General features: G+C 41.3%; 2 protein-coding genes across 2 annotated transcripts; one reads left to right on the top strand and one right to left on the bottom strand.

Annotated features, from left to right (window-relative positions):
- The first annotated feature begins 642 nt into the window (after positions 1-642).
- Positions 643-5,240, top strand: LOC115673075 (ribosome biogenesis protein erb1). The gene is made up of 7 exons (XM_030595125.2): positions 643-781; positions 1,001-1,092; positions 1,959-2,021; positions 2,103-2,150; positions 2,263-2,316; positions 4,709-4,763; positions 4,927-5,240. Exons 2-7 carry the CDS (start codon positions 1,009-1,011, stop codon positions 4,968-4,970), a joined length of 348 nt encoding a protein of 115 aa, XP_030450985.1. The 5' UTR covers positions 643-781; positions 1,001-1,008; the 3' UTR covers positions 4,971-5,240.
- A 4,492-nt stretch (positions 5,241-9,732) lies between these two features.
- LOC115673073 (auxin response factor 18-like) lies at positions 9,733-13,446 on the bottom strand. Its single transcript, XM_056308665.1, has 3 exons — positions 11,539-13,446; positions 10,075-10,973; positions 9,733-9,949 (listed from the first exon to the last, which is right to left on the bottom strand). Exons 1-3 carry the CDS (start codon positions 12,655-12,657, stop codon positions 9,889-9,891), a joined length of 2,079 nt encoding a protein of 692 aa, XP_056164640.1. The 5' UTR covers positions 12,658-13,446; the 3' UTR covers positions 9,733-9,888.
- Between the last annotated feature and the right edge of the window lie 7,321 nt (positions 13,447-20,767).

The following is a 20,767-nucleotide window of genomic DNA, read 5'->3' as shown; positions in this document are numbered from 1 at the left end:
GTTTGTCAAGTAGGACGGAGTTAATGGAAGGACTTGATCGCCCTTTTTGAAATTTTTAAGATTCCATTACATTTTTGTGACAAGTTTTAGCATTTCCGGTACACTTATCCTTTCTTATTTTCTAGACATGGCCACGGTTCGGAACCGGCCAGTTCCGGTTCGTGGCCGTGTATGAACCAGGACCGGCGGTTTCAGGCCGGTTTCGGTTCCGGCCCGGTTCGGAACCGGCCTGTAAAAATTTAAAAAATAAATTATGAAATAAAAAAAATAATGAATTATCAAATTATGAATTAATGAATTATTCAATATAAAATGTAATCAAAATGTACATTGTAATCAAATTTGGGGAAAAAAAGAGTTTCTCCACATATCTGCAGTTTTTTTTTTTTTTGGAACCGGGCCCGTAGGCCACGGGCCGGTTCCGGTTCCGAACCGCGGGCCCCTCAACGGGCCGGTCCCGGGTTTGACCCGGGCCGAAACCGGCCCGTGGCCATGTTTTTCATTGTCTCCGATAAATCTGTTAAACCAATTTGGAAATGCAATGATACGCTTCGGCCTGGGAGGCCCATGAGAAGGCCCATTGGGCCCAGCCTCTCGGCCCGCTTCCTCGATCCTTGTGGGCCCATCTCTGGAAATTATCATTTCCTTTTTCTCCCATCTCTATTCATACTATGCCTGTCCGATCTCTCTCGCCTTCTCTCTCCATCTCCTCCTCTCTCTTCTGCAACTCGATTTCGGATCACCGTCGCAAGTGCGAGGAGAACTCGAATTGAATTCTCAGGTAATTCGCGAGCTCACGCACCTTCAAATCACGCCGATTTCCCCCGTATTTCCCGAGAATCTGTTCTCCGGCGCTCGCCGGCGGAACCGATTGAGCCGGAAAAACGAACGAGACGGATCGTCTCTCTAGATCGAGCGGAATCGGTCTTTCTCACCCCCTTGGTCGCGGTTCCGGATGTGTTTTCTGAGCTGATTTCGCTGAATCGGCATTGGTATTCAGGTTGGAAAATGGAGGACGGGAAGGAGCAAGAGCGTCCGAGCGCAAATGCTCCGGCGGATTCCGAGAAATCCGTGCCTTCGTCCCAGGAGGAGGTTGCATATGCTTGTCTTACTCCTTTCCGTGCTCGAATTCTCGCGGATTAGCCTCTGAGCTGTGTTTGTTTCACTGTTTTAGTTCGCTTTTTGTCGTGAGCGATTACGCTGCGAGGCTCATCGAGTTCGCTTCTGGATTTATTGCGTATCTGCCTGCTTGATCGTGTTAGCTGGTAGAACCGATGTGAATTTGAGATTCGTCTGCCTGCTTGATTGTGTTAGCTGGTAGAACCGATGTGAATTTGAGATTCGTGCTATCCTTAACACTCTGTGTTGGCTGGACGTTGTCCTGTAAACTTGCTTATTTATACGCATTTACGATGTACGTTTACTTTTCTATTAGCTGAAATTGTTATTGACTTGTTGTGGAAAGTCCTTGGCCTTTGGAGTAATTTCTCATTTGCTATTTGCTTGTAGATATCTAAGAAGGATGTTATCTATTGATTACTTGTAGGCATTATTTACCGATTGCTTTGTGCATCAATAATTCTACTGAAGTTTGTTAGGAACCAATGGGATAGAAAGAGATGCACCTATGCAAGAATACAAATGAATATTTCTTTCTGATCATGTTATTACTGATGACATCGTTCTAAAATAATTTTTCTGAAGTTTGTAAGTTATATTTACTACATTAACCGATGAATTAATAGGACAATCAATTGACATCCATTCTGATCATTCAAGAAAAGAAAAAGATTTAGGCATCCATTGTGGATGCGTTTTCCGTAAACTTAAATATGTGGAATTGTTAGTTGTTTTGTTTGCTTCTTTAGAAATTGCCTAAGCATCACAACATCCTGCAAGTTACCTCTGTTCTAGTTTCTGAATCTATGTGATCGGCACATATTTGTTTTACACTTCAGGAAGCAGTTGTTAAGAAAAAATATGGAGGAATAATGCCCAAAAAACCACCACTCATTTCTAAGGTATTTATGGTCTTATATTGATGGTTTCCAAGAGATGTTGGTCTTTTGTGGTCTTTACTTAAAATTTGACTTTGTTGCCAGGACCATGAACGTGCTTATTTTGATTCTGCTGATTGGGCATTGGGAAAGGTACTTTAATTTGAATGATGTTCTTCCCTGACTCATTTTTTGTGGTTCAAAACTTGAATATGGAGTTGAGCTATCTCAGTAATATTTGCCAATTGACTTTTGATTATTACAGCAAGGTGGTGAGAAGCCAAAAGGACCTCTTGAAGCCCTTCGTCCCAAGTTGCAGGTAATCGTCGAGCTGGCTTTTTGCTTTTTGCTTTTTGCTTAATCTAAATCTTGTGGCTGATGCACTTTGACTTTCTTAACCTAAAACATCTCAAATTTTCACAATGTACAGAATGTTGGCACATAGATTCGCATATAGTTTTTTTCATAACTTTTTATCCTAGATTTTGGCAGGAAAGCAGAAAAGTTGTTTTTCGATTTTGAAAAAATATAAACAGACATGCCCATAATTTCTTGTTTAATTGGATACGGAGCTGCACTGAATGTGACTGTTTTATGGATCTGATGGGCTTAAGTAGTGTTTTGTCACTAAAAACTTTACGAGGCCGGCCATGCAGTTTCTAAGTGCATATTGCATAATTTAATTGATGGCGAAAAATGTTTTAAATCTTTGTCGACTGTAGAGCTGTGACTTCTCTTTCCATTTTTGCCATTTTTTAGGATCTATTAGCCATGAATGGCAAGTAAGTAGGGTTGGAAATTAGTCAGGCAAAAGTGGTTTGGGTTAGGGAAGGGACTTAATGGAGATATCCCTAAATATAACAGGGCGATATACCTGTAGATATCATAATTGGTCATATTTCAATCACTCAAGAAGCTAGTAATGTAGCAAAAGGCCGATTAAGAAAAAGCCTTCTCGCATATACTGATATGTACTTCTCTTGTGTACAATTGCAAAATTGTATGGAGTTCTGGACCTGACTTCAAAGGTTTGCAAGAACTGAACCTTTTTGTGCATCTTCGTAGCTTAATTATGTGGAGTATTAGAGAAACTACGTTTTAGAATACTTAGTTTCTAATTTTGCAAAAGGAAACTGGCGATGAATTTGACGAGATATCAGTTTGTTTTATCTCCTCGATACCTATTAGGAATCTGGGACTCTTGATGCCATGAAATTAGTTTATCTGTCAGTACCTTTTCTTATAAATGTTAAAGACAACCGGTACCTGAACCTATCAGTAGATGATCAAATTGGATGAATGAAATTTTACGTGCAAAAGTTTTCTTTCTGGCACTACTATAGGAAATGATAGTTTCAGATTTGTAACATCAGGCACTGTTATCACTGGGTAACTTACCCAGCATATGAGAGAGTGCGAGGTCTAGTGTTTTTGATTTATAGATTGCTCTAATGAAATGTTTCAGACAATGAGATTTGTACCATAGCTGTCATATTATTCTTGTTCTTTTTGACGCTGTGTTATTCCTACATTTAGACAACATTCGTGTTTGCTAGGGCGTGTGTCCTTTGTAGTTGCTCTTCCCCTCCTCCCTGTTCCCTGGTGGTTTTTTTCCTGTTTGCTTGAATGAGAGAGGGTCCTTGTGCTTTCTGTCCTTTGGAACAAGATATCCTGATCTCAATTTACATCTGAGAAATGTTTTCAAGTCCTTAAATAAGAGGGTGAGTTGGTTAAGCTAACAGAGGCAGTGACATAATTTTTAATCTCCATGAAAGGAAAAGCTTCTCATCAGATCATGAGTCAATGGAAACAGTCAGTTTCATGCAACTTACGGGTGGAAGTTGGGACTTTTAAGTGTTTTCAAACATTGCTAATCCTCTTGATTTGAGTTGTGCAAACACTTTGACTTTCCTAGAATTGTTCATTTAAATTCACTTTCGGCCTATTTATCTGTCACTGTCCTAATGGTCCTAGCTTCTAGACATCAGATCATATAGGCCTCAATGTGACAGCTAATAAATTTCTACAGTTCTATAAGTGGTGGATTGATACCCTTGCCAATTTGGGCTATGCTAGCTGGGGAAGTACCAAAGATAGTTAAGATCTAATTTTTCAGGTGAGAGGGAGATCATGCCCACATTATCTTTAATAATCCGCCATTGTAGCTTAAAACTACTGGGCCTTGGGGGGAAAAGATAATGCAAGAGAAGTCATGGAGTAATTTTGATGAATCAGTTCCAGCACTATTTATTAAGTGCCAACTCTCAAGAATATTAAATCACTTTGCATTATCATGAATCATGACATTATCGGCAGGCCCCGTGTTTGCAAATTCTGTGCCTCATTTGGTTATCATCAGGACTATTCAATCGTAGATTTCTCCTCTAGAAATCATGAGGGACTAGCTTCTCCTCTCTAGGATCACATATGTGGGCCAAGGCTAATTTAGGATGAGTATCTTGATGAGCAGTGGGGCTGCACGCCTGTTGTGCACGCAACAGGCGTGTCCTTGTACTTGAGGTTGTCACTTGTTGGAGCTCAATTAGCTTTCGTCAGTTGCATTATCATGTGGTCTGTTGAGTATCATCCAAAACAAATTATCTTCAAAAAACTAACATGATATTTACCCTATTGAGCATGCCTTTTTTTCTTTTTAAGTCTGCTTTTTTCTAACGTGGTTCTCATTGAGTGTCTGTGTTCCTTCTTGCCAGCCAACACAGCAGCAAACACGCTACCGAAAGTCTCCTTATGCTCCTTCTGGTGAAGGTAAGCCTGCTTATTAACATTACCACCCCAAAACATCTTATCAACCCTCTTTGTTGAGAACTGCATAAGTGCACATCTCTACAGTAACTTGGGTAACTCCACATCATTTTCTTTCAGCTTATGTGAAAAAAAAAAATAATTGACTGCAATGTTCTTTCTTTAGATGGTGGGAATGCTCCAACCGAGGAAGCGACTCCCCATGAATGAGAGGCTGCTTGTGAGGACTGTATCACCTGCTATTTGACGTGTATGCAGTTTGCAAGTAAAATTCTTGTTGCTTCCAGGAGTAAAAAGTGGGAGGGTGACGATTTGGTGTTAGCTAAGAGAGAGGAAATTGATAGAGACTGCAACTCTCCATTTGAATTTTTCTGTTTTGGCGCTCCTAAATTTCGTGATTGAAAACGGTTCTCTTCTGAGTGAAGGGCTGATTGACATTGGAAAAGAAGAAAACGGGAGGTTTATATTGGGAGTTTATTATGAGCTCTGTGCCACGTCTCATATGATGAAGTTTAAAATTTCAGTCATCTCTCTTGTTTATTCTAGTGTGATGAATTGGAAACCAAAATAGGCCATAAAACCAGAAGGTTTCAGGCTTTCAGCCGAAGGCCCTTTGAATTCTGCACTGCAGTAACAGGAGAGAAATTGAACAAATGACTCTGCCTCCTTGATTGGCTTTGTTCAGCAGTCCTCTCCAATAGATGGAGCACTGTCCTGGTTGTTCTTTCGTTATCCCTTTGAGATGGTTAATGTCCACAGGCTCAATAGCTCAAAAGAGCCACCGCCTGTTTAAATGGTCCTTCGACTATCGTAAGATCAGATTTGGCCCTTCGGTTCACTTCGAGGCGGTACATAAAGATCATGTGTTGGAATTAGTTTTGTTAAACTTGGGCACCTCATCTTGCCTTCTAGCTACTCGCAACTCAAGCTTCAAAAAATTGATCCTCGACAATAACAGATTAAGAGATCGGGAAGTGGAAGGTCAATGTCATCCAAAACTCAAAGGGCTAAGCTACTAGCATGTCATGGAGAAAAGTCGTGGTGTGATATTGTTAGATACAACTCACAAGGATCACACTTAGCGTGCTCCTACATCTTAACCACCAAAGAACATAAATAAAAAAAACCATCCATAACATCCCGATAACTAATCTCACGCTGAATCATGGAAAAAGTCTCGAGTACTAGTGGACTTTTGTCCATATTATTCTTATTAACTTCTTCATCGGCCATCTCTGAAAGTTTCTTCAAGTATATCAATACCACTCAACTGTTAACTGGTCGATCAAAATTGAATGCAGAGTTATTCCTCTCAATTGTCCTCGTAATACTACCATATATTACACGGGCCTTATTAACGATCGTCGGTATATTTACTAAGGAAATATTTTGATCTTCAATGCGTTAATTGCACATAACTCGAGGGAGGTGGCGTATCGAAAAGTATAACGTGTCCTCTAACCGGTGTTTCGTCAAAAAATTGAAGGACACCCATTTGTAAAACCATGGTGATAACGAAACGCGGAAAACAAAACAAGAAATGACTCAGACGCCACACGTGATGGAGCCAAAAAGTTGGCCTTGGTCTTGCAATTGCGTCGCAAATGCAAATCCCCCAATTTTCAAATGCGATCATATCCAAGTAAAGAAAGAGGGGGAGACAGGGGAATCAGAAGACAGACTGGAGTCATTCCCATTCACGATCCATTTTGCTTGCGTGAAGTTGGGCTGGGTTGAGTTGACTGATGTATGGCATGGAGTTGTGTGCAACCCCCCTGGCATTCTTGGATCTCGGTCCGTCCTCCCCCCCGTGCCCCCATCTTTCATTATCCATTTTAACTTATTATTAAACCCTCCTCCTCCAAGCGACATCGCACCACGGAATCCCATAAAAACTTCAAACCCCTGCCTCCTTGGGTTTACCCCCCCAAGAAAAAAACTTTCAAGTGGCAAGTTCTTTCAAACAAAAGGAGAAAAAACCAAAAAATTTACGAAAGTCAACCCAATTTCCCAAAAGTAGAGAAAGTCACGGCCTTTGAGACGGCGCGTTTACTGTTGCTCAACATTGTTTTGCTCATGTGATCCTCCCCCCCATGTCAAATTTTCTATCTTCATTCTTTTTTTTAAGTAATTTAACCTTGTATTTCTTAGCTGGTTTCTCAGTGAACTCTTCTTGGGGTCTCACCGTATTTCAATCCGGTCATATTCATTTATTTTTGGGTAAAAATTATCAAGGAACCTCAAACTATATGCACCATGATACATTTACTCTAAATTTTTTCTCAGTAAAACATAAAATCTCAAACTTATACTCACGTGACACATTTGCCCTCCATCAAGATTCTATCAATGAGCATCCTTAAAAATCTGCCTGCTCGCAGGAAAGCAAACACCGTTGACTTGGTTAAGTGAAATAAAAACGACATTGTTTTGGCTGAAAAATCATCTGACGGAACCTTAACGGAGGGTAAATGTGTCACATTGGTATAAATTTATGGGTTTTTTGTGTTACTCGAAAAGGTTTAGGGTAAATATGTCACACTTGGTATATTTTGAAGTTTTTTGGTGTTCCAAAAGAAGTTCTAAATGTGTTACGGTAGGCATAATTTGAGATTTTTGACAGCTTTTTTTCCTCTCTTTTTTTACCCGTTTGTGACTGTGGCGCATATGCATCCATTGCAATGGTATCTGCAGCTCGACAAATCTCCTGAAACAACCGCATGCGTAAACGGATTGAAACCTTCTTTGCGCGTCGATGTTGGTCGAAGTCACATGTGAGTTTTGATAAGAACTGCATCGAAGACGGTCTCGGACAACGCAAGTTTGCTGCGTCCCCGGCATGTGAACGCCAATTGGGTAAACCGTCTTCATTAGGTACGTGGACTTCGAAGGGACACAACTGCGTCTGTCTAATCTTTTTCCTCCGCCTCCTCTTTCTTCTCTTCATTGGTAAGAGAGAGAGAGAGAGAGACTTTGCTTATTGTTGAAGGGAAGAGAAGGCGTGCGGATCAGGAACAAAACAAAGGGTGTTCCTAGACTCACGAATCTTGGTCGGCCTCATGGTCATGTCAAACTCTCTCTCTCTCTCTCTCTCTCTCTGCTATTTGGGGTGTCCTAAGGCCCTAGGCAAGACCAAACCCCAGTTGACTAATCTTTAATTACACATGGATTCCCACGTTAAATTGCAATTATTATATAAAGTATACGAAGGGACCGGCCCAAATCCCACGAATTGACATAAATGTTTCCCCACGAATTGCGCCGTACAGTGTAACTATAGTAAAGAAGTAAGGAAAACCAAAGAAAGATCGAAGCACACGAGCGCAGCGCATTGGGATTGCGATGGTTGAACGTGTTTGGAAGCTTGTCCGTCTTCGGTGCCTTCCCGTGTGCCACCCTCCACTCCATGCCATTGTCACCCCCGCTCCTTTTTTTTATTCGATATGGATTTCTATAAGGATTATATCACGGAAAGTTCGCGACGAAAAAGTTTGATTTCGAAAATATCGATTGTACATGCTATACAAGGATATCGATGGGAGGGTTCGTATGTGAGTAAGATTCGACTCAAGAACTTGCGAAACCAACATGAATTATGATATAAATCTAAATATCGAGTTTATTAAATGAAAATATGTATCTCTCTCTCTCCCTAAACTTTTTCTAGCTTGGAGCCATTTGAACACGATTCCGTTTGTGGATGCTTCTTGTTCCAGGAATCCAACAGGAAATTCCTTAAATAATGAGAAAACATGGAAGATAAGAAGCTGTCATTTGACTAACATTTGCCCCTAGCATAGGATCTATAACCACAAAACCCTAAAAATAGTTGTAAAACTAAGTTGTAGCGTTCAACAAAGTGCACCTCCGTTGGGATTCTGACTTTTGTTTTTATGTTTCGTTACCACACCATTAAATATTTAACGCCAAACCTTCCTTACGACCCGGCTTCCTTGGTCCTACCTCCCTGTCACAATCTCACCAGAAATCTGCAAAATCAATGCGAATTTTTTTATCTCTTTAGTTTTTTCACTCGCTAGAGTGGAATCTGAATCTCATTTCTACTTCCTTTTCTTTTTCATTATCTTTTGTTTATTCCTTTTCTGAAGGACCCTCGTTGTCAATGCTGTGTTTTCCCTTCGTTGCTAAGCAGCACACTCTTTGTCAACTCAGCAGGTAAGAACTTGAGCCTATTTTCAGGACAATAATTCTCAGTCCCACGTGCAACTCTGGTTCGTTTGAAATTGACAGATGACAATCACCTGTTGATCGTGATACTTGACAGTTTCTTTTATTAAAATGGTTCGTGAAAAGAGAGAACTTACAAAGTCAAGTGGTTGCATCCACTGTGTTGAAACTTTTTCGAGCCTAATGGTTTTGCAATGTTATATGCACACTGAACTGGCTGAATGCATTCTAGAGATGGATGAATAGCATGTGGCTATTAGTGCAGAAGATCGCAGATGTGTGTGTGTGTTTGTGTATGTGTGTGTGTGTGTGTGTGTGAGAGAGAGAGAGAGAGAGAGAGAGAGATTACTCCCAGCACATGATCACAGTGATTTTCCAATGGCATGCATAATGCAGATCAAAATGCAACTTTTTTATCTTACATGGGCAATATGATTGTTTGAAGTATAATGACCTTCCAGATGGGTGTATGAAGTTGACTTGACACACAAGAAGGGGCCGAGAAAGAAAGCAAAAAGATGTACCACTGCAAGCAAAAAAAATACACAGATTTGAATGTCGCACTTAGACCCATATTAAGTGTCCTACATGAGCAAGATGGGTTTCTGTTTCTGACCTAATCTTGCTTTAAGTATCATCAGATTCTGCTATGTTGTTTGAGCTTTGCATATGCCCCGATAAGATCGCATTGACAGTGGGTGGGTGTAATTCAAGAAGAGGGATTGCAGATGAGAGCATGGAAACGGAGGCGCGAGAAAGCCATTGATAATTCTAATCGAACAACTTACTAAATAAAGCTGCATTAATTACTCTTCTAATAATATCCAAAGTAAAAGATGGATTATGTGGGTATTTCACACATATCCAAATGCAGAAGAAGATGAAGATAATAATCTCAAAATTCATCTGTACATTTAATGGCTCATCATCAGCTATCTCGCTAAATCTTCGTAGCGTAACCCGCAGGAATTGTTAATCTCTTTGCTGTCTTCAAGAAGTCACTGCAATAGAAACCAATTTCGGAAACATTAAATCAAATGAAGAAGATGCAAGAAAACAGAAGGATCCAACAAGAATCACGAAATATGAGTAAGAATAAGACGGTAAGAAGAGGAAGCTAGTTTACCTAAAGGGTTCATCACCAGCATTCTTGATAGCACCGGCAGCATCCGAGTAGAGGACTTTACTGAGCCTCTCCGAGCCATTTATCCCAAACATGTCCCTGAGATTCCTATACAGCTCCTCATACGAACCGAGGACCGACAGGTCTAGAGTTCGCCCCACGTTTTCCGACTCCATGAACACCTTGCAGTGACCAGTCCCCAAGTTGAGGTCAGATGCCCGGTCTCGTTTAAAGCCGGTGAATCCATCGTCAGAAGAGCTCTCCACCGTGCCGTTGTAATACAACACGTTGTTGCGGGACCCCTCGGAGGAGTTCGACATCCTCTCCTGATTCCCCTCTGACGAACATCTTCCAGTTGTGTCCCCAGAGCAACTCTCAGAGTTCTGCTGATCAACGAGAATGAGTTGACCGAAGAGTAATATGTGGGGTGACTTCTTTTCGCAATTCTCCTTTGAGGAGTTTTCCGAAGTTCCCATCCCGAGCAAGCAAGAGATGCTACCATTGTTATCCTCCGGCGCACCAAAGAAGGTGCCACCTGAAAATCTGGTAGATACTGAAGTGTGATTGAGGGGGTGGGACCCCACCGGAAACAGACCCGAGTGCAGTTGATTAAGACGGAGGTCCGATGAAGATCTTAGGAATTGAGCATGCCTGGCTCCCTGTATGCCTGCGGGAATGTTATCCGGGATAAAACATAAAGGGCTGTTTGGTCCAAGGGGGTTGTTAGGAAAAGGGGGGACCGGAATCTGGTCGAGTATGGGAAAGTTTGGCGGTGTCCTTAACTTCTTTCTTGGGGGGGAGAAAGGTGAGAGATGGATAGAGGGCATGTTCGACACCAACTCTACTAGCCATGGACTGACACTCTTCACATTTTGGAGTAGATCTGGTTCATCCCAAGCAACCTGCAAAATCACACGCACGAATTAGTTTTCAGTAAACATGAGCATATACCGATTGCAACATTGGAAAAAAAAATGTCTGGAATGACCTGTCCTAAGAAAAATGATGGATCCTAGATCCAGTTATTTCGAAATGTCGACTGCATATCTGATTCAAAATGGAAGATGAAGAGACCAAGGGTTTGTCTAGGCGGTCAAGGAGTGAAGCACTAAACCTAAGCTTGAGGCTTAATGATGTACCACCGATTCATTGCGCAATGTTCTATTTCTCCTTCATTTTCCCCAAGAAAAGATAATGGCCAAAGAAACACTATTCTAATTATGCAGACATAGCAGATGAAGGCATTTCTTGCCAAAGTTGACAGATGCAACTAGCAGATCGAAGCGGAGCAAGCATTCATACAGAAAGCAACACTCGAGAATTTACCATTTCAAGTGAAAGCATACTGAATCAGAAAAGTTTGTGTTAAAACCAAGGGAAACAACAAAAAGCAATGCACCAGAGACTAATTGAAATTTCAGAACCCTTAGTCAATGATGAGTGTGCCGAAACATTGTTAAGAGATACCTGTAAAATTCGCCAAGGGGAACTAGGCCAATGAATCGGGTCAGCGACCTGTACAGATGATATAGTCCCCATGAACCAGCTAATTCGAGAAGCATCCTCTGTCTCAAACGGCATCTTGAACCTCATTCCTGAGCACCACTGGACCTGCATTGCCAAGCTAACAGAGGACGCCCTCACGAAAAACTCTGGAGTACCAGCGCGAGGATAATACACCACCTCGAATGGCTGTCCTTTCGCTGCCAGAGTCGCTGCCTGTAATACAGATTCACCCGTCACTTTCCTCCTGAATTCCCCACCACAACTTTTCTGCATCAAATTACTCCCCTCTTCCCGTGCGAACATCGAGTATCCTCCGAAATTCCCAGAGGCAGAGTTCCATCCACAAGCATAGTCCTGCCCACCTACGCCGATCCCCCGTTTCGCGCGGCGTATCCCGACACAGAGATCCCCATTCTCTGCTCTCAGGAACACAATCGAATCGCCGGCTACAAGCTTCTTCTGGTTCACGAAATTCCCCCACCCCGTGGTCAAAAGATGGCGACGCGGGGTCCCTCTGTATATGTGCCGGAATTTCCAGCTCTCTCCGTGCACATCCTTGGCCACTATGGTCTGAACTGGAGGTTCGGCTGAGTAATCCAAGCGAGGGAATATCGTCTCTGCGCAATAGCGCGGCACAGAGAACCCCCCGCCGTTATTCGCGTCCGACTGCGTTAACGTCTTAGCAAAAGACGCCACCTTTTCTAAGTTCTCCATTCCCTCATTTCCTAGAGAGCCGTCATCGTCTAGGTGATGATACTCGTCGCTTCTCATAGGTGTAAGGGTTATTTTGGCGTAAACCTCATCATTTTCGGGATCGGCCATGTACTTTATGGCGGCGAGCCTGCAAAGAATGAGAGGGGGGATTTGGGAGCTCCCGAAATCGACGGTCCCTTGAGCGTGCTCGGCATGGCCTTGAGGGAAGTAAAAGACCTTCGAGTTCACCGGTGGCATTTGAACCATACCACCGGCACAAGCGTGCCAGAGTTGAGAGTCTAAGCACTTTTGTGGGTTCCTCTTCAGCGATTCTTTTCTTGAATCCATGATTGAAATCATGAAGCGATCGCGGACAAGCTCAAGCATACAAAAATCCTTCCTCGCCAACGGATCTCTGAGAATCTTCTGCGGTTGCAAATACAATCGTATGAGTTCACATGATTACCGACAAACGAAACAGCAATGAAACAGAGCCACCCGCGCACACTGCAAACAAAAATTTCGGCAATAATTGACTTATAAATTAACCTGAGAGTCACAATTTTCAGTTCACAAATGTATAAAGAAGACATCTGCTTGAATTGAAACTTCATTTTTTGAAAAGATTTCACAGAACAGAGTAGAATCATAGCCACCGAGTTTACATCCTCTCAGCTTTCTCACCAACCAAAGAAGCAGTAATCAGATTCAGCCTGAAACACACCTCTGAAAACAAAAGCGACGAGGGGAATAAAAAAAGAAAGGAAAAGTGTCTTGCCTTTCTGTCAAATCCAAGAACCAGAACAATTCCGACTTTGAGACCAACAGGCAATCTTCACTCCGTGTCAAAGGTCAGAAACCGGAGGAAGAATCGAATCCCAGAAGCCAACGAAACTCCAAAACTGGTTTCTTGAGGTCGAGAAAAGCAAAGGACCCGTAAAGCTCAATCCTTTTGCGAGGAAAAAATGGTAACAAGAGAGAAGGGTAACTCTGCTCTAGAAAGAGAGAGAGAGAGAGAGAGAGGGAGAGGGAGAGGCTCTGGGTGTGGTTCCTGTCTGGGGGAAGTGTAGACAATCAGAGGCTTTTTAAGCGGTTGAGGAAAGTATAACAGCCCAAAAGAAAAAGCGGTTCAGAAGAGAGAGAGCGAGAGAGAGAGAGTGTCCACACAACACTGTACTCTCTTCACACACACACATACACACATACCTGAAGCTCCCTTGCCGACCAAACTGTTACAATTTGACAGGGAGAGCAGAGCAAATATATATATATATATATATAAACAAGGTTAATCTGCAAGATTAAATATTTGTTTGTTTAGTTGTTGGTGTCAAGTGTTGCGTGGTTTGTATTTTGTGGGAGCAGAGATTTTCTTGATGCTTCGATCCATGTTTGTTGCATGACCCCGAGGGAAAAGCCAAACCAGGGTGATTTTCACTCCTTGATTTCTCCTTCCCCCCTTTGCTCGTCGACAAACCCCACTGAACATGATTCTAGACACCCAAACCAACATTGCACCAACCCACCAACAAGTTATGCAGATCCATTTCCTTCCATTGCTTTAATTAAATAGCGTGTCGAAGACATGTGTTTCTTGGTCACACCCATCTACAGTCTTCGCTTATCTATCTGCGATGGCGTTTAGGATTTTTCCTGAAAACTCTTTTCCTCTCTTTTTTTCCTTCAAAGAACTCTACAAACTGGGGACGACTGAGGTCGACCAGAAGGAAAAAAATGGAAAAAAAAAAAGGAGAGGAGGAAATCAAGAATGGTGCAAAGTCAAACCAGAAGGAATCCTAGCAATCAAGAATGGTGCAAAGTCAAAACACCCCCAAATAAGCTCTTGCAAGAACCCCCCCACCCCCATGTTCAAGATTGTGTTCCACTTCACAGAGTCCAGAGTCCACACCACCATGGCAAGTCAAAATGGCTCGTGCATGAAGCATCCTATGAACCAAGGATCCCAACATTTTTTAAACCGGTCATTGCATGCATTCCCATGAAATGGAGAAAGAAAAGATTTCTTTTGGCTTTTCGGGTTCATCATTTTTGTATTTGTTTATTTATTTCATTTACGTTGTGAACAGGCAAAAGTCTGTCAAAAGGAGAGGGCGAGTTCAACGGGGAGGTTTTCTCTGAAATCAAGGCAACCGTAATTAAAAGATTTCACAATAACAATTAGTCAAAGATCATCTTGTTCAAGGCCCCCTAACTCTGCGGCAAACTAGGGTTAGGGTTTCCTTCCTTTTAAAACTAACCGGGTTTTGATCATCAATGTGTGCTTGGTAATCGGTCAACCAAGACAGGATGTCATTGGTTGTTTGTGTGCGTTCCCGATTCCTTGGTCGCGGGACAGCAAATTAATATATGGGACACGAGAAACAAACCGTATTTTGTTTAAGATCTCTCTTCTTTTTAAGGTCTCTCTTTTGATGCCTTCTTCGACAGCTTTTCTTTGGAGTATTTTCCTGTTGTCAACCTTCACTTGACTTCCAAATTCACTGTCCCCGAAATTACAGAGTCGAGAAATATCAAAAGAAATTTCTCAGATCGGTGCTCTTTACATCACAATTCACAAAAATGAATTCTATTAACGAGTGTCCTAAACACTTAATCGAGGGGAGTTTGCCATTTCCAGTACATCATATGCCCGGTGTCGTGCATGTTCAATACATCGAGGACGAAAACATTTTTCCGATAGATATGATTCGTAAGTATCCAGAGGACCGCTCTTTATAACATCTTTACAACGCAAAGTTAAAAAACCCCTTAGTTATGATTACTCGAAAAAGAAGGACAATGTGATGCGTGCAGTTCTGTTCAACAGTATTGAACGTGAGTTATATAGATTATGAATGGCGCATGATGTTTATCCATGTCCCACTTTGAAATCCGACACGCGCTGGTGGGACGTCAATGTTTTATCTTTCCGGACCTACCCATGTTCTTGCAGTCTGCCTTTGGCCTTTCCCACTTTTTGGATTAGAAAAAGGCATCTATTATTTTCTCTCCAAAGTTTAGGTAAGAAACATAATGATTTCAGGCTCTCTCTCTTTTTTTTTTTTATCTGTGAAAGTGGTGGAAAGAGATGATAAGCATCTGCTGCCCCCTCGAATTATTACTATGAGAGTTCCATATGAATATGGAAAGTTCGTGTATAAGTCGTAACTACTGCCCTTTTTGAGCGATAGGGTCAATCGTGACTGCCACCCCATTATAATGTCAATGGAAGTAGAGCCGGAGTTATCCTACATTATGACCCGGAAACTATGACGCAGACGAACCAAGGCTTCCTGAAACTGAGGAGCGATTGAGAAATTCAAACCTGTGACCAGGGGGCCCCAAACCTTTTGTGAGTAAACCCTAGATCATTAGGCCAATCGTGATAAGATAGTTTTAAGCTTTAAAAATATGCGGAAAACATATTTTTATGTGCTTTGAAGGTATTAGGGAGTTTAAATAAGAGTTAAATTTCAAATTTTAGGACATAAAAAGGCGGAATAAGCGCATAGTGAAAAGGCGAAAAACCTCTATCATAAACACCCACATGAGTTACATTATGGGTAATTTTCATTCCTAAATTCGAAAGTATCGTAACAATTCCTCTATCTTCAACATGAGCAGCATAACTCCAGATGGTTACTCAAATGATAAGCGTGTTTGTTCTCCTCGCTCGAAGCTTAGGCTCGAATCGTCATATTCGCGCATTTTCTTAGGGGGGCCGCCCCCTAGAGCACAGACCCACGTTTCTCCATTAATAACTCGATACAGTGGGACGGGAGACCTACCACATCCGATAGGGATCGATCAATCGCTCAAAGAGAGCCCGGGACCTCTCGTCGATACGAAAAGAAAACCTCACGAGCAATTCGTTAGCTTTCACCCTTAAATTTTTCTAACAATTGACGGGTCATTATCGAAGCAGTGTTGGACATTGTAGCGGGAGATGAAAGCAAAGATTCTCGAGTCCCGGACAGCGGAATTAAAACCAAAGGACAAGGTGAGAGCGACCTGGGGAGGAGGGGACAAAAGTAAAAACCGATGATTGATGTAAGGCTGAAGCAAAAATCCAAAGCAAAACGGCAAGTGACTGTGACCTTGGTCGGTCAAAATTCGCGTCGTTTTGGCCACAGCACGTACTGCAAGCTTTGGGGGCAACTATTTCGATAGTGACGGTAACACCTCCTTTAGATCATATTACCATCTCCATAATTAAAAAAAAAAAATTAAGTTTAATCGATCCTCGATTAGCACATCCGATCTTTTTCAATTGCTTTTACATGGGTTTATTAAGTTATCGGAGGATCTCCTCGATCGTCGTTTAGCCATTGTTTCCGATCGCTGATTGTTTTCTATCAGAATGCCGAGCCGGGTAAAGACGAGAAGGTTAATTAGATTTCTCTTCGACCAATGAATTTTAATTCGGTTCGCTTTACCCAGCAAGGCCGCTTTATCCACGCTCGTCGAATAACTGCTTTAGTGCCGAATTACTAATAATTGATTTTCATATACGTGCGCGATAATTATCAATTTTTTTACGGTCGGATGACGTCGCATTTATCCCGGTAGCTATCATGGTGGGACGATAGGTAAAAGGCTAACGACCCACCAAGTACAGAGCGTGCTAAGGAGCATATAGGGTCGGTCCATCTCTGTCCCGTGAATTAATTCCTTGACACCGACTATGCACCAGTCCATTAAGTTAGACTTGTTATTATTGCTGGTGACACAAAGAAACATGAATTCGTCCTCCCCCGAAGAAAATACAAAACTACAAATTCAATATATTATATTTTTTCCTTACGTTAAAATGACTTGAGGATATGGCAAAAATCAAAAACAATACAGAGAGAAGACGTCTTTCTTCTTCTTCTTCTTCTTCTTCTTCTTCTTCTTTTGCATTTTTGCCAGATTTAGCTAAATTATATAATAATGATATCGCGTGGAAATAATGCTTTTCGGGGCATGTCGAGTCGAGGGCGACCCGTTAACCAAAACATGCCGTGGACTGATTGACGCGAAATGGGGACAACAACATCAAACCAAACAAAATAAAAACTAATTCCGAAAGGAACGTCGTCGATAAGGACACCATATGCGTTGCCTATCTACCGGGAAAAAAAGAAGAAGGAATAAATCGAATCGAATTAGATGGGGGAAATGAATTATTAATTTTTTATTTTTTAAAAAATTTTGGGGTGGTGGCCTATCTCGCATTTAAGCCGTAGGTGGGCATCACCATCGTCATCTTGAGTTTTGCTTTGTCTAAAGGACATCACACGCACGCCTCACCCAACCCTAATTTCCAAAATTGTAATGTTTGGGGATCGTGGGGTCTCCAATGGGGATTGTCTTGGGGTTGTCTTCTACAGTGAGGGTAGGGACCATTTTTGGACAGAGTCTCATTAATGGTTACTTGTCTCCTTACGCTCCCATTAATTTTTATCTTTTATTTCGAGACAACGAGCAAACGATCACCCGAACTTTGATCAAACGTGTAATGTGACCCCTGAACTTTTAATTTGTTCAATATGGTCCCTGGACTGTTCGGTGTTGTCCCTTAACTAGAATCGATGGAAGGACATATGGTTCATGGACTAAATTGAACATGTATCAAAAGTTCAGAGATCACATTGAACAACCACATTACCAATAGTGCTAAAATTCAATGAACAGATGATCCCTGAACTTTAGACAAACGTGCAATATAACCCATGAACCTTTAATTTGTTCAATGTGGTCCTTGGACTGTTCGGTGTTGTCCCTTAACTTGAATCGACGGAAGGACATATAGTTCATAGATTAAATTGAACATGTACCAAAAGTTTAGAAACCACATTGAATAACTATATTACAAATAGTGCTAAAGTTCAATGAAAAAATAATCCTTAAACTTTGGCCAAATGTGCAATGTATCCCCCGAACCTTTAATTTGTTCAATATAATCCCTAGACTGTTCAATGTTGTCCCTTAACTTGAATCGATGGAAGGACAATATTGAACATTTTCATTTAGTTCAGGAGCTAAATTGAATATGTACCAAAAGTTCAAAGACCACACTAAACAATCACATTACAAATAGTGCTAAAGTTCAATGAACAAATGATCCCTGAACTTTGGCCAAATGTGCAATATAATCCATGAACATTTAATTTGTTCAATATGGTCCCTAAACTTTTGATTTGTTTAATAGGATCTCTGAACTTTTGACACATGTTCAATTTAGTCCCTGAACTGAATGAAAATGTTCGGTGTTGTCCTTGAACTTAAATCGATGGAAGGACAATATTGAATACCCTCATATAGTTTAGGGGCTAAATTGAACATGTACCAAAAGTTCAAAGACCACATTGAATAATTTAAAAGTTCATGGACCACATTATAAATTAGGCCAAAGTTCAGGGATCACATTGTACATTTGGATCAAAATTTAAGGACCATTCGTGTCATTTCCCCCCTTTTTTTAATTTAATTCGATTCGATTCGATTTCAATACGCGGTTGGTATTTACAATTCGAAGCCCCGGAAATACGTGTGACCACGTATGTATTCGAATATAGAAAGGATAGGAAGACCGAGAGGGGCTTTGGTCGATGATTATGATAATCACCCATTGAAAAAAGATTAGAAACAAGATAAGAGAAAACCTAATTTGTTTGACCCGATGAATTGAACCTGTGGGATTCGTGGGGGACTTTGGGTGCGTGGTGGAGGAGCATTTACGGCAACCGCTAGTGGTTGCATTTGCATATAAAGACGATCCATTTTCACCAAATTAAAAAAGAGAGATTATTATATTAATGAAGAATGATATAAATAATAATAACACGAGATTAATTGACCAATTAACTTTTTGGATTTGATTAAGGCTCTCTCCTTCCCTTGGAGAAATCGACAACCATTTACGGTATCTGCTGAATGCTAACAGCGTTGGGGGTGTCGTGCGGGTACGTACAAAATTCTGAGACACGCAAACGCAGGCCCCTTGGATCCTTGGAATGGCGAAAGATGGATATTTTAAACATCGACATTAAAAATAATTATTGTTTTTGAAATACTTTAATGATTGCCTTTTGAGCGTTTTGCCAAATGACAACATTTCTTTATGGAACATGGTACCATACCCTAACCTCAATTTGTCTGGAGCTGGCTTGTTGGAAGTTCGTTTGCAAGGATTCTTTTTTTGATATGTCGAGCATTTAGTCGTCTTGCTACTGGCGAGGTGTCAACATGCACTGAGCAAGGCTTCACCTACCGAATTATAAATATAATCGTCGCCCTAGCTTATTTGGCATATCTTATCATTTGAAAACAGAATTCGTTGCGTAGGAATCGAGAATTCGACTCTTAGCCGATCGAACTTATTTAGGGTTTTATAAGAAGTTCATATCGGACATAGAAAAGGATTATTCTCCTTTTTATTGGCCAAATTGCATGAACAATCACCACTTTTTCTCCACTTTTCAATTTTATCCCCACTTTTTTAGGGTATCAAAATGAATCTTCACCTTTTGAACTCACATCAAACCTATCCCAAGATTAGATTTACTCCAAAAACTATGATCTAATTACCCTTTTACCCTTTTTTTTAGCATTATGTACTTGCAACATTCCTATCGAGGCCATATTTTCTATAAGAAAACCTAATTTTTTATTTACAAAAATCAGTAAAATAAAATTAAAGTAAATAAAAGTGGATGATATAAAGCCGTATATATATATATCATCCGATTTAAAAGTTAATAATGAAAAGGACGGGGTGGAAGAAAATGGCACAAAAAAGCAAGCGACAAGAGTCGGGGCACAATTAGAATTTGGAATGAATCTAACGGAATATTTCCGATTAAGTCTCGTGCAAAGGTATCCAGGACGGACTTGAAACAAATTGAAAAGGCCGGGGCATCTTTCTAACGGGTTTGAAAAGGCGGCGACGAGATTGATAACCCTCGAGAAGGCCAGGGCGGCGGAGAGTTATTTTAGCATCTGGCCTCTTTATTTTCACTTACACCCACAGGCATTTTCTAGATACAAATCGTATGGATTTTAGGCGTGAACAGTCCAACGATCGACATTTTTCAAAGCGTCGCAAAAAGTCGCACAAAATCGAGAGTCAAGAACAGGAGCGAGCGGAGCGAGGCCACCTTCGCAAGGAACTCTCTCTCCCTCTGGCTCTGATCCATCGAGCGGTGCTCATGACGAGGTGAAACGACGTCGTCGGTCGGAGGTTGACGAGACGTCACGTGTCGGAGGGGGAGGGGGAGGGGGAGGGGGAGGGGGAGTGGGACCCGCCCGAGAATCTCTGTCGTTTCCCGGCTCTTCGTTTTGGCCTTGAGCTGAGCTGAGAATGACCAAAGATTTTAATCTCTCCCTCCTCGAAATATTTTGGGTTAATACCACGAAAAGTTTCAAATCGTATTATTTATGAAAATTTATTTTAAATTAATTTTTTGATCACAAAAAATTTTAAATTGATATACATGTAACAAATTTACTTCAG

This window comes from Syzygium oleosum, unplaced genomic scaffold (assembly GCF_021117445.2).
Source record: "Syzygium oleosum isolate NSW1041296 unplaced genomic scaffold, Sole_v2.1 Sole_v2.02, whole genome shotgun sequence".
NCBI lineage: Eukaryota > Viridiplantae > Streptophyta > Magnoliopsida > Myrtales > Myrtaceae > Syzygium > Syzygium oleosum.
This window is presented reverse-complemented; position numbering and strand designations above follow the sequence as displayed.

Bases quoted from the DNA above. Each gene is read 5' to 3' on its own strand.
- LOC115673075 (XM_030595125.2), top strand. From the start codon at position 1,009: ATGGAGGACGGGAAGGAGCAAGAGCGTCCGAGCGCAAATGCTCCGGCG. The intron at 2,022-2,102 runs GTATTTATGGTC...CTTTGTTGCCAG, and splicing joins AACCACCACTCATTTCTAAG to GACCATGAACGTGCTTATTT. The intron at 2,317-4,708 runs GTAATCGTCGAG...CCTTCTTGCCAG, and splicing joins CCCTTCGTCCCAAGTTGCAG to CCAACACAGCAGCAAACACG.
- LOC115673073 (XM_056308665.1), bottom strand. From the start codon at position 12,657: ATGCTTGAGCTTGTCCGCGATCGCTTCATGATTTCAATCATGGATTCA. The intron at 10,974-11,538 runs GTATCTCTTAAC...GTGATTTTGCAG, and splicing joins CCCCTTGGCGAATTTTACAG to GTTGCTTGGGATGAACCAGA. The intron at 9,950-10,074 runs GTAAACTAGCTT...TTTCTATTGCAG, and splicing joins GCTGGTGATGAACCCTTTAG to TGACTTCTTGAAGACAGCAA.